The 13,535-nt window shown below is 52.8% G+C and overlaps 2 protein-coding genes and 1 pseudogene across 2 annotated transcripts; all 3 read left to right on the top strand.

The window, feature by feature from the left end:
- The first annotated feature begins 388 nt into the window (after positions 1–388).
- LOC131084563 (mas-related G-protein coupled receptor member D-like) lies at positions 389–1,364 on the top strand (annotated as a pseudogene).
- A 4,345-nt stretch (positions 1,365–5,709) lies between these two features.
- On the top strand, positions 5,710–6,615 carry LOC131084567 (mas-related G-protein coupled receptor member H-like). Its single transcript, XM_058026139.1, has one exon. The coding sequence runs from the start codon at positions 5,710–5,712 to the stop codon at positions 6,613–6,615; it is 906 nt and encodes a 301-aa protein (XP_057882122.1).
- A 4,809-nt stretch (positions 6,616–11,424) lies between these two features.
- On the top strand, positions 11,425–12,345 carry LOC131084565 (mas-related G-protein coupled receptor member H-like). The gene has a single exon (XM_058026137.1). It carries the CDS (start codon positions 11,425–11,427, stop codon positions 12,343–12,345), a length of 921 nt encoding a protein of 306 aa, XP_057882120.1.
- The last annotated feature ends 1,190 nt before the right edge of the window (positions 12,346–13,535 follow it).

The following is a 13,535-nucleotide window of genomic DNA, read 5'->3' as shown; positions in this document are numbered from 1 at the left end:
CAGAACTTGCTCCAAAAACACTGCAGGCCTCCTTATCTGTGTCTGCACTGGCTCCAGCCACATTTATCACCCTAGGTCCACATCTTTATATTAATTTATCTCTCTGACCAGTTAGTCTTGGAGCAACTTCAGGGGCGTTGAAAATGTTTATTCGCTCTAATTTATCAATCCCCTGCAAAGTAGCCCAACCCTCCCACCTCCCTCTCTCACCCACCATTTCTACCAGTCTCCTCCCCTGCACATCTCACTCCTCCCCACTGAATCCTTCCCACTGCAGGGAGCTGCTGAGGAGCCGCATGGTCCATCCCTGGATTCTCCAAGCACTGACTGCCCATCCACTCTGACCACAGCCAGGAGCCACATCCCACTGCCTGCCCAGCATCCATCCATGGAGGTGAGCCCCGTGTCCCCTATTTTAACCTCACCAACTGATGGACCTGGTCAGTGTGAGATCAGTGTCTCCAGCGTGGCCATGGACTTTGTGACGCTGGCCATTGGCCTCTGTGGGCTGGCTGGGAACGGGACTTTCCTCTGGCTGGTCCACATTAATGCCATCACCGAATTCATCTTCTACCAAGCCATTGCCAATGTCCTCTTTCTCATCTTCATGGTCCCCTCTACCCTGCTTTTCCTTGTGGAGGAAGTGTCCTGTTCTGCTATAATGCCCCCAATGTATTTGAGCTTGCTTTTCCAGCTGTCGCTGTTCACCTACACCATGGGGCTGTACCGGCTGACATTCATCAGCATCGAGAGGTGCAGGTCTGTCCTCTGCCTGGTATTCTGTGGCTGCCAATTTCCTGAGCGCTTGCTGTTGGTGGTGATGAATGTCCTGTTCTGGGCCCTCCTCTTCGTTGTCATTGCTGTCAATCCCACGGTGACTTCCCAGTGCCAGTCACACAAGCAGGAGCAATGCTGGGTAGTTCTCACCTCCATGTACTCCCTCAATGTCTTCCTATTTGCTGCACCCATGCTCATTTCCAGCACAATCCTCTTCATTCATCTCAAGCCTGGCTCCCAGCAGCAGCCACACAAGAGGCTTGACATTGTTGTCTTCCTCGTTGCACTCTTCAGTCTACCCTTCAGTCTCTGGTTTCTCCTGCAGCAGCTCGGTTACATCGCTGTCCGTTCAGGTGGTTTTCCTGCTCACCTGCATCACCAGCAGCATCAAACCCCTTCTCTACGTCTTGGTGGGGAGTTGGAAGAGAGACTACTCCATGGGGAGCTGCTGGTGACACTGCTCCATGAAGAGCTGCAGGAAGCACTCCTCGATCCAGTCCCTAAGGGAGGCGATCCACAGGGTGTTTGAGGAGCCAGAAAAAAACACTGCCTGTGGAGATGATCCCCCTGTGGACACGGGGGTCTGAGCCTGTTGATTCCTCCTACTGCACTGCTGAAGGACCCCAGGATGATGGCTGAGAGATTCCTTGAGTCTCCTGATCAATAAATACCCACAGGATCACCCTCCCTGTGCTGCTGCATCCCCAGCCCCTTTCCAGGCCGCTCTGGGCTCTGATCCGTGCTTGGGAAGCCTCAGCCTTGAGGAGCAGCCCCTGGGCTCAGCTCCTGTGGCGCTGATCAGAAACACCCTCTGCTCCCAGCAACTGCTGCTCTCCAACCACCTCCTGGGCTTTCATCAACAGCCTTGCAAATTCTTGTACTGCCCTGGATGCCACAGCATCCCTGCTCTGCCACTGTCCCAGGAAGCTGCCGGCCCCAAGTGTGGCCAGGCGGAGCCATTGCTGTGAGTGCCGCCCATGCCTTGGGGCCCTGTGAGCAGCGGCCCCAAAGGAGAGCCTTGGAGCTCTGCTGGGCCCAGCAGTGCTGAGCAGAAGCTCCCTGGCACTGGGGCCTCTCCCAGCTGGGATCTCTCCCGGCTGCTGCCCTGGGCTGATCTCCGAACGCCGACGGCTCCTGGGCCCATCCCCGCAGGGCTCCAGCCCAGCCCTTGGCCCAGGGAGGAGATGCAAAGGGATCCGCAGGGAGCATTTCACTGCCTGCCAGGGCAATTGCTCACAGGCACCTTGCACTCACTCTGCCTGCCTGGCTGGCTGTGTGCACACACGTCTGCATCTGCTGGGGTAAATGTGGCAGAAATGCTGCTCTCTCGGCTGTGTTAGTACCTGAGACATCTCACTGGGGCAAGCCTGGAAGGAAGTATCAGGCATAAATAAGGTTAAATGATGCTAAGTGATATACCTCAGCTGAATTGTTCAGTTTAAGGTGTAACTGAATTACTGTTAAGTTTGAGTGCTCTAAAGAATTCAGGCCATTTGCCTTTTAATCCTTATCCTTACTGTCCTTTTGTCACCTGCCCTTGCACTCACACAAACACACACACACAGGGACAGAACTTTGTTGTGCTGCTGCTTATTATTAAACCTGGTTTTTACTGATATCCTTGCTGGTGGTTTTGTGCCTTCAGAAATTCTTCCTCTGCCCTGGCTTTGGCCTCTCCCTCAGCAGGCTCAGATGGTGCAGCTCCAAGGGGAGGAGCAGTCTGTGCTCCTCAGCACAGCCACCCCCTTCCAGGAGCAGGGTGACATCTGTGTTTGTCACCATTGTGTCCACGGGGCATCAACCCCCTCCCTGTGGCTTCTCTGAGGTCTCTGAGCTGGGGCTGTTCAGCCTGGAGAAGGGAAGGCTGCAGGGAGACCTTAGAGCCCCTTCCAGGGCCTAAAGAGGCTCCAAGAACTGGAGAGGCACCTTGGACAAAGGCCTGAAGTGACAGGACAAGGCAGAATGGCTTCCCACTGCCAGAGAACAGGGTTAGGGGGAATATTGGGAAGAAATTCTTCCCTGTCAGGGGAGGAGAGGCCCTGGCACAGGTTCCCAGAGATGCTCTGGCCTCCCCATCCCTGGAGGTGTTCCAGGCCAGGCTGGATGGGGTTTGAAGCAGCCCGGTCTAGTGGAAGGTGTCCCTGCTTGCAAAGGGTGAGAGCAGGAAAAAACAACCACAAGTATTCCCAAGGCTGAGGAGGAGGAGGATGAGCTCTGGTGAAGGGCTGGAAGGAGCACCCCAGCACCCAAACATCTGGTCTCCAATAACTTTTATTGCATCATCAGGGGTACTGTCAGTAAGAAATGTGGGCTCTGATGCTGCTAACCTGCTGCAGGCCTGTCCTGGTTTGGCACTGGCCAAACGCCAGGCACCCATGAAAGCTGTTCACTCGCCTTCTGCTCTCAGCTGGGCAGAGGAGAGGGAAACAAAAATTAACAGAGGGCGCTCATGAGTTGAGATGAGGACTGGGAGGAAGAAACACTCCAAGAATAGAAAGAAAAAGTTTCAAGTGTAATGCTGTTAAGATACTTTTTTAAAAAGAGAGGAATGAGGTACTTTCACTGAGATAGTAATCGCAGGACACTTAATTCTTTCTGTGAAAACGAATTTATTTCTTCCTTTAACAGGAGAAACAAACTTCTTCTGGCCTCACTCAGTCCTGAAGATGCCATCAGGATTATGAGGGAACAGTTGACGATGACCAGACAGAATCCTTTGTTTGAATGGAATTTATGCACCATATATGAGATGTATGAATATGCAACAGACAGGAGGCACCAGGAAGGATCTGGATGGTGCTGATCCCAAATGTCCTGATGGGAGAGCAGCAGAGCCTGATGGGCAGAGCTTCAACATGGGGAATGACCATGGGATGGGATGGGTTGGGTTGGGATGGGATGGGATGGATTGGGTTTGGATGGGATGGGATAGGATGGGTTGGGTTGGGATGGGATGAGATGGCTTGGGAAGGGATGGGATGGGATGGCATGGCATGGGACGGCATGGGATGGCGTGGCATGGCGTGGCTTGGCATGGCGTGGCATGAGGAGTGGAGATGGGAATTGGGAGTGATACCAAAATCAGCCAGAATAAACTTTGCAACAGAATAGGAAGCATTAGGAAGCAGAGGACACACAGATGGATCTCTCCATATTTGTGTTTGGGGAGAGACTTTACAAGAGGGGTTTTATCCATCATAACCACAGAGAGTCATTAAAGTGTGTTTCTTATCTAATACATAAGCATCACTTTCCTAGGACTCATTTCCATGAATCTATCTCCTTCTCCAAGTCCTTTCCTGGGCCTGGAGGATCATTTAGACGGATCTCTGGTGGTCTCATTCACTGAGTGCTGAGATATTAAAGGCGACCTTGCCTTGAACTTTTCCTTTGGCCATGTGCTCTTGCTGCTTGTTACAGAACTTGCCCCAAAATCTCTGCAGGTCTCCAAATCTATTTCTGCACTGGCTCCAGTCACATTTATCATCCTGTGTGATCCTGAAAAGCACATTGGAGCTGGGCTTTACTCCTCCCTCCTGGGTCCAAGAACCCTATGGCCAAGAGGAGCAGGGACACGGCCGGGGGGCCCTGGTGGAGCAGGGGAAGATCGAGGGTGTTCGGGGGGGGACGGGGTCCCAGGGGCATCTGGGGTATTGGAGTCTGTTTTGGAGTGGCCAGGAGAGGGTCAGAGCGGGTTGGAGGGGGTCTGGAAGCTGTGAAAATCTCCACACTGGAGGAGAGCAGAGCCTGACAGACCACGCTCAGAGTGGGGGAACAGCTCTGTCTGGGAAACCTGTGGGATGTGATAGCATGGGGTGGGGATGGGGAGTGGGGGCAGGGATGAGGATGGTAAGGGGATAGAACAAAGAAGCAGCTCGGCTGTGCTTCCTTAGGCCCAGGGAATCTTTTTGCAAGTATCATGGAGCTATTTCTAGACTGGGAGTTATTTCTGAGAAACACCCAGCTGCCTCAGCAGCACTGCCAGCATTCCAGTGCCACCAGCAGCTCCAGCATTCTGTTGCTGCTGGAGGGAGCATGACCTCTCAAGGAAGAGAAATGAGGAATGGTAGAAACCTATTGTGAGAGGGAAGGCAGTTGCAGAATGCACCTTGAGCTGGGAAGGACTGTTTCTTATCAGAAAAAATTGCACAGCCATTAAAAAATCCACCTCCTTTGTGGCAAAGGAAAAAAAAATCAGTATCAGTAACACTAAGCTGTGGAACTCTGACACAGCCAAAGTTGTAAAACCAATTCCAATTGCCCTGTGACCCCACTGAGTCTTGGGGAGCAGCAACAGGACAGGGCAGAGAGGGATAGGAGTGGGGAGCTCCTGGTGATGTGGAGACGTTCTTCTGCATGGTTCTGACCTAGGAGAAGCCACTTTAGGACATGGATCCCAAAGGAGCAAGAGGGACCAGGAAGCGCTGCTGATCTGCACAGAGCCCTTTGCCTGCTGCTGCCCCACAGGGAACAGGTCAGTGGAATGTTTGCCTTCCTCCCTACCCCACCTTCCTCTCCTGCAGCAGCTGCTCTGTTCCTGACACCCTCTCCCAGTGACTGCAGGGCCCTCCCAGCTCTCTCATCCTCTGCCCTGTGCATCCCCTCTATATCTTGACCCTGAGTTCAGCTGAAATAATATTTTAACACAATGGGAAGCATTTGGAAGCAGGAATTCCTGCCCTCTCCCAGTGCCTGTAGTGCCCTGCCCAGCCCTGTGCCTGAACAACCCAAACCACCCACCTCCCTCTCACACCCCACAATTTGCACTGCCCTCCTCCCCTACACACCTCACTCCTCCCCACTGAATCCTTCCCACTGCAGGGAGCTGCTGAGGAGCAACACGGTCCATCCCTGGATTCTCGAAGCACTGACTGCCCATCCACTCTGACCACAGCCAGGGGCCACATCCCACTGCCTGCCCAGCATCCATCCATGGAGGTGACCACCGTGTCCCCATCTCCTGCCTCACCCACTGAAGGAGATGATCTGTGTGGGACAGATGTCACTGATGTGGCCATACACACTGTGACACTGCTCATCTGCCTCTGTGGGCTGGCTGGGAACGGGGCTGTCATCGGCCTCCTCAACCTGAAAATCCCCAACTATCGCTTCTTTGTCCTGGCTGTCACTGATTTCCTCTTCCTTCTCCTCACAGTCCCCTCTGCCCTCCTTTTCCTGGTGGAGGATGTGTCCTGCTCTCCTGTCATGCCCCTGCTGTACCTGAGTTTCCTTTTCCAGCTCTCAGTGGTCTCCTACTACTGGGCGCTGTTATGGCTGATGCCCAGGAGACCTGTTGTATATATGGACAAGCTCTGCAAGTTCTGCTGTCACTGTAACCTTCTTCTACGCCTGACTTGGATGGTGGAAAGTGTCCAATACTGGGCCTTCTTTGCTCTCTTTGCTGTCATCCCCACAGTGACATTCCTGTGCCCATCAGATGAGCAGGAGCTCTGCCGGGCAGCTCTCATCTCCATGTACATCATCATGCTGCTCCTCTTTGTTATACCCATGCTCATTTCAATCACAGTTGATTTCATTATTTCCAAGGTGGGCTCCCAACAGCAGCAGCCCAAAAGGCGCGACATTGTTATCCTCATCACTGCGCTCTTCACTCTCCTCCTCAGCCTCTGCAATTTCCTGCAGCACCTCAGTTACATCGTTGTATCATCAGAGGTTTTTTTCCTGCTCGCCTGCATCCACAGCAGCATCAAACCCTTCATCTACTTCTTCTTGGGGAGGTGCTGCAGGCCCTGCTCCGTGGGGTCCCTCCGGCTCTCCCTCCAGAGTGTCTTTGAGGAGCAGAAAAAGAAACTGCATAGAGAAATGATCCTGCCATGAACACGGGCCTTTTCATTCCTCCCACTGCTCTGCTGAGTGACCCTAGGACAGTGACTGAGGGATTCCTTGAGTCACCTGATCAATCAGTATCCACAGGATCACCCTCCTCGCCTTGTTGTATTCCTGCAGAAGAAGGGAGCAGAGGCATTGCCTTGGGTGATTTTTGTGGGATGCCCTGCAGGGAGCACGTTGCAGCATGGCTTTCCTCCTCCCTCCTGGATCCACATGGCTCCAAGCAGTGCAGCTGGGCTCAGTGCTATTCCCCAGCTCTATTCCCCATGCAATGACCCTCATGGCCTCGGCCCCAGGGAATGAACTCCATCTCCTTTGGCTCAGCAGATGAGTTCCATGGTGTTTTCAGGGAGCTCTTGCCTGCAAAGAATGGGACACCTTAATCCCTGGGGACACACCCATCATGGAGTGGCAGTGATTTCCCAAATCCCTGCAGGGCTGGTGCCTCTGGATGGCAGGAGAGGTGTTGGGATCACAGGGAGCATCCTTCCCCTTCTGTCCAGCAGAGCCGGCCCTGCATTCCCAGCTGATGGGAAGGGACACCAGGTAGGGCTGCAGAGCTTGGGAGGGACAGCAACATTCCCTTATCCTTTCAGTGGGGATTTGTCACATTCTTCAATTCCAGAATTGAATTCTTCTGAGTAAAGTGCAGGGTCGATAGCAAACTCCACTGAACTCCTGTGCCTGTGTCCATAAAGTACACGGAACATGGAAATTCCCATTGCCAGATGCTTGGACCATTTAATTGCACAGAAATTAGGGATTATGCTGCTCTTCTGCAGAATGGGGCCATCCATCCTCTGGTTCCCCAGCATCAGTGTCCAGGGAAGCCCTTGAGCACCTCCAGCCTGAACCTGGCCACCCTCAGGAGGAGCTGCACAGCCACTCTGCACAGCAGCTCCAGACACAGTCCAGCCTCTCCTGATCTTTGTCATTCTGTAACTACCCTCAATCAGATTTGCATTCATGGTTTTTGTTTCTTTCCACTGTGGTAGTCCCAACCTCTGAATTTGTTGAATAAACAAAATCCCGGCTGCACTGCAGGGCCTGTCTCTGTTGAACAGTGTCCAAAATGGCTCATTTCCTTCTTTTATCCCATTCTAAAGCCTCTGGCTGGTCTGGGAGCAGGGCAGGTCCCTGTCTCATACCAGAGCCCTTCCTAAGGCACGTGCCTGCAATGGTTGGGATGATGTTGGCAGTGCCAAGAGCTCCTGATTCCTCCTGGGAGAGACCTGGGCAGCAGCCACATCTCTTGCTCAGGGGGAAGTTGTCCCTCCTTTTCCCACTGCCTTAAATCCAGGGGAAAGCAACGTGCCACTGCTTCTGGAAAGGGAGTGAGAGTGAAAGGTTTGTGTGGTGAGTCAGGCTTTGGACATACACATGAGAGAGAGACAGTTGGACATCTGAGAAGGTTTTTCTCTCTCTGTCTCCCATTTTCCTGTTAATTGGAAAGACACTTACCAAGGTGCAACCTCTTTTCCAGGGATGAACAACTCAGCCAGGGAATTTCTCTGAAGGCAAATGCAGGAGGATCATGATCCTCCAATGTACATTTTCTACTTCCCAGTCACCCAGGTCACTCCCCAGCTGAGGTTCCTTTCAAAAGAGCAACGATTTCAGACATAGGTTTTCCTGGATGTCCCTGACCATGGTAGAGGAGAGATGGAATGAGATGATCTCTAAAGTTCCTTCTAACCCAAACAATTCCATGAGGATTCCTGACATCAGTCTGCATCCAGCCCAGGCAGGAGTTCTCCTGCAGCACACAGCAGCAGCCTGACAGAGCTCAAGGAGCATTTGGACAATGCTCTCAGGCACAGGCTGGGATTGTTGCGATGCCCTGTGCAGGGCCAGGAGCTCAACTCCATGGTGCTTGTGGCTCCCTTCCAACTCTGGGTTAGAGTGGCTCTATTTCATGATGGTTCTCTTTCATGATGATTCCACTTGATGATGACTCCCAGGTGTTGTCCCTATTCCCTAGCACATCCTCAATAGACCTCTGCAATGCAACAATTACAGAAGAGGTGAATTCCTTTGCGCAGCTGCCAGGCTCCAGCTGCTGTCCCTGGGCCGGGATCTGCAGGAGGTTCCCTGGAATGGTCCCTTGGGAAAGAGGAGCGCAGCCCGCGGGCTGAGCCCGAGCAGCGTCCGGCGCGGGCTCTGTCCCAGCTCCTGCCACAGCCCCTGCTCTCCGTGCTGCCTCGTGTTCTCCAGGGCTCTCACACACAGGCAGCTGCCTCAGAGCCTGCCACGGGCTCAGGGCTCTGCTCCTCAGCTGCTCTTCACTCTGCCCGGGAAATGAGCAACGGGAGAGAGCCTCAGCAACCACACCTGTGCCCAAAGCACTTGGGCTCCATCTCCGCTTGTATTATATTTTATAGCAACCTCAATCCCAAAATCTTGTCTTTTGAACTGCACGAACTTGTCCCCTCTCATTCTTGAGGTGGATCCTTAGGGCCCTGTAATACAAATGCTCATTAAACTTTGATTTCTGGTTCAAATCTAGTTTTCCTCCTTGTATACTGCAAGTTCAGTGGTATTTCACCTTCACCATACAGTTTCCAAGAGGATTCATACAATAATAAATTCTGTGCATGAGCTGGAGCACTGGCACAGAGCAGAGGGATGATTTAGGAATGCAGCCAGGTCATTTCTTCTGAGAAGAGGCAAATCAATTCTACTCCCATGGTATTGGAATGTTGGGCGACACAAGACAGATGATGGACTTTGGACCTGGTTAACATAAGAGTTTGATAATAGGATGCCTTGGCAAAAGCAAACAGAACTTTGAAAATTAGACCTAGATTGCAAAAAGAATAAATCAGTCAGGTTTACCGGAAAAAGAAAATCCCATTAAACTCTGCAAGCAAGCGATGTTGTTATACACAAAAGGTTGTGTATGTGATTTTAACCTAATCATTGTAGTACACATCACTAGTCTCCCTGAAATAGTATATAAACATTTGTATCCCACAATAAAATCTGATTCTGATCACCAAGTCAGTCTCCCTATCTCTCTGCATTGACAACACAGTGGCTTTAATCCTTGGAACGTTGCAGGTTTCCTCTGAGTCATCTACACTCCCTTGGCAGTCAGACAGCAGCCTACAGTGAATTCAAGGAATTCCTAGAAAGCTGAGGTGAGATGATTCCTACCCAGGCTGACATGTGCCTCAGGGATATGGGATGCTCCTCATGGAAACTGCTGGCCCTGGGACCAGAACTGTCACCTCCCATCCCTGCTGACACCGTGTTCGTGTCCCCAGCTATGGAATCTCACATCCCCTCACCACCCCAATCTTTTCAAGAGCAAACACTTCATGATCCAGCAGCTGATGGGGCTCTAGAACCAGTGAACAGGCATTTTGGACAAGGGCATGGAGTGACAGGACAAGGGGGAATGGCTTCCCACTGACAGACGGTGGGGTCAGATTGGATATTGGGAAGAAATCCTTCCCTGTGAGGGTGCTGAGGCCCTGGCACAGGTTGCCCAGAGAGGCTGTGGTTGTCCCCGGATCCCTGAAAGTCACCAAGGCCAGGCTGGATGGGGTTTGGAGCAATCTGGTATACTGGCAGTTATCTCTGCTTGCAAAGGGACAGTCTGGGATCAGGTGTCACAAACGACCCCAAGTGTTCCCAGGACTGAGGAGGAGCAGGAGCAGCTCGGGTGAAGGGCTGGCAGGGGGTTCACAGCACCCTGGTCCCTGATAGCTTTCATTGCATCATCAAGGGGATTGGCAGTAATTAGGGTGGGCTCCAAGTGCTGATAGCCTGGCTGCAAGCAACTGAGTGCTGTCCTTCCTTTGGGCTCTGTGAGCCTGGGGTATAATGCAAAAATGGGAATTCTTGCCTCAGTTTTGCTTCCTTGAGCACAGGGGTGGTTTGGGCAACGGTTCTGGAGCTCTTCCCAGAATGGGAGCAGTTTCTGACAAGCAGCCAGACTCTTCACCAGCACTGCCAGCACTGCCAGCAGCATTCCAGTACCACCAGCACCACCAGCATCCCTCTGCTGCTGGAGGGACAATGACACCTCAGGGAAGAGAAATAAGGAATGGCAGAGAGAAGGCAGTTGGAGAATGGGTCATTCTGCAGGGAAGGTGTGTTTCCAATCAGAAGAAAATGAGGAGTCATTTGCAAAGTCCTTCATGTGGACTTTTGACAAAAGCCAATTCCTTTGCGGCGAAGAAAAAAAAAATCAAGATAAATAACTCCGAGGGAGTGGAGCTCTGATGTAGCTGAAGTTGTAAAACAACTTCCACCTGCCCTATGACCCCATTGAGCCTTGGGGAGCAGCATGAGGACAGGGCACAGAGAGGAGCCAGCAGGATGAGAATGGGGAGCTCCTGGTGACCTGGGCACTTTCTCCTTCATGTCCCTGACCTGCCAGGAGCCGCTTTAGGACATGGATCCCAAAGGAGCAAGAGGGACCAGGAAGCGCCGCTGATCTGCACAGAGCCCTTTGCCTGCTGCTGCCCCACAGGGAACAGGTCAGTGGAATGTTTGCCTTCCTCCCTACCCCACCTTCCTCTCCTGCAGCAACTGCTCTGTTCCTGACACCCTCTGCCAGTGACTGCAGTGCCCTCCACAGCTCCCCCCTCCTCTGTCCTGTACTTCCCTACTGCATCCCCTACAGAACAACCCGACACTCCAACCTCACTCCTCCCCACTGAATCCTTCTCACTGCAGGGAGCTGCTGAGGAGCCACATGGTCCATCCCTGCATTCTCCAAGCACTCACTGCCCATCCACTCTGACCACAGCCAGGGGCCACATCCCACTGCCTGCCCAGCGTCCATCCATGGAGGTGAGCACCGTGTCCCCATCTGCTGCCTCACCCACTGAAGGAGATGATCTGTGTGAGACAGATGTCACCAGCGTGGCCATAGACAGTGTGACCCTGCTCATCTGCCTCTGTGGGCTGGCTGGCAATGGGGCTGTCATCGGCCTTCTCCGACTGAAATTTCATAAATCTCGCTTCTTTGTCCTGGCTGTCATTGACTTCCTCTTCCTCCTCTTTGCGCTCCCCTCCGCCCTCCTCCTCCTGGTGGAGGACGTGTCCTGCTCTCCTATCTTGCCCCGGCTGTACCTGAATTACCTTTTACAGCTCTCAGTGGTGTCCTGCTACTGGGTGCTATTCAGACTGATGCACAGCAGCAAAGTGTGGTATATGGACAAGCTCTGCTGCCTCTGCTGCCGCTGTGGCCTTCCCAAGCGCCTGGTGTGGGTCTTGGACAGTGTCCAGTACTGGGCCTTCTTTGCTCTCTTTGCTGTCATTCCTACAGTGAGATTCCTGTGCCCATCACACCAGCAGGAGCACTGCCGGGCAGCTCTCATCTCCGTGCACACCTTCACCCTGCTCCTCGTTGTTGCCACCCTGCTCATTTCCAGCACAGTTGATTTCATTAAGGCCAAGTGGGGCTCCCAGCAGCAGCAGCCCGAGAGGCGCGACATCGTTATCGTCATGATTGTGCTCCTCACTCTCCTCCTCAGCCTCTGCAATTTCCTGCAGCAGCTCGGTTACATTGCTGTGTCCTCACAAGTTGTTTTCCTACTCACCTGCATCCACAGCAGCATCAAACCCTTCATCTATTTCTTGGTGGGGAGGTGCTGCAGGCCCCGCTCCGTGGGGTCCCTCTGGCTCTCCCTCCAGAGAGTCTTTGAGGAGTCAAACGGAAAAACAGCCCACAGCGATGACCCTGCCATGGACACGGGGATCTGAGCCTGCTGATCCCTTCCACTGCACTACTGAAGGACCTCAGGAGAGCGGCTGAAGCTTTCCTTTAACCTCCTGATTAATCAATATCCACCGGACCACTCTCCCTTTATTGTTGTATTCCTGCAGGAGAAGGGAGCAGGAGCATTGCCTTGGGTGATTTTTGTGGGATGCTCTGCAGGGAGCACATTGCAGCATGGCTTTCCTCCTCCCTCCTGGATCCACATGGCTCCAAGCAGTGCAGCTGGGCTCAGTGCTGTTCCCCAGCTCTATTCCCCATGCAATGACCCTCATGGCCTCGGCCCCAGGGAATGAACTCCATCTCCTTTGGATCAGCAGATGAGTATCCATGGTTTTTCCAGGGAGCTATTGCCTGCAAAGAATGGGACACCTTAATCCCTAGGGACACACCCATCATGGAGTGGCAGTGATTTCCCAAATCCCTGCAGGGCTGGTGCCTCTGGATGGCAGGAGAGGTGTTGGGATCACAGGGAGCATCCTTCCCCTTCTGTCCAGCAGAGCCAGCCCTGCATTTCCAGCTGATGGGAAGGGACACCAGGTAGGGCTGCAGAGCTGGGGAGGGACAGCAACATTCCCTTATCCTTTCAGTGGGAATGTCTCACATTTTTGAATTCCAGAATTAAATCCCTGTGAGTAAAGTGCAGGGTCAATAGTGAACTCCAGTGATCCTTTGTGCCTCCTGTACCAGAAAGTAAACTGAATATGAAGAATATGAAAATTCCCATCACCGGATGATTGGACCATTTAATTGCACAGAGATTATGGGCTTATGCTGTTCTTCTGCAGAATGGGGCCTTCCATCCTCTGGTTCCCCAGCATCAGTGTCCAGGGAAGCCCTTGAGTGCCTCCATCCTGAACCTGGCCACCCTCAGGAAGAGCTGCACAGCCACTCTGCACAGCAGCTCCAGACACAGCCCAGCCTCTCCAGATCTTTGTCATTCTGTAACTACCCATAAATGAGAGTTGGATTTCTGGTTTCAGTTTGATTCCAGTGTGGTACAACTGACTGTAGGACACGGGGTTGTAGTTGTTACAATTGTTGAAGTTATTAAGCCTTGTGCTTGCCAGAAGGCCCTGAGGGAAAGGCAGAGCTGCAGGCTGGGCGGGTGGGAGGTGCCTGAGGGCTGAGAGGCAGTCAGGAGTGAGGGGAGAGTCAGATGGGAGTGAGATTGTGA

Source organism: Melospiza georgiana, chromosome 6 (assembly GCF_028018845.1).
Source record: "Melospiza georgiana isolate bMelGeo1 chromosome 6, bMelGeo1.pri, whole genome shotgun sequence".
Lineage (NCBI taxonomy): Eukaryota > Metazoa > Chordata > Aves > Passeriformes > Passerellidae > Melospiza > Melospiza georgiana.
The sequence above is the reverse complement of the archived record's forward strand: the minus strand, read 5'-3'. Positions and strand labels throughout refer to the sequence as shown.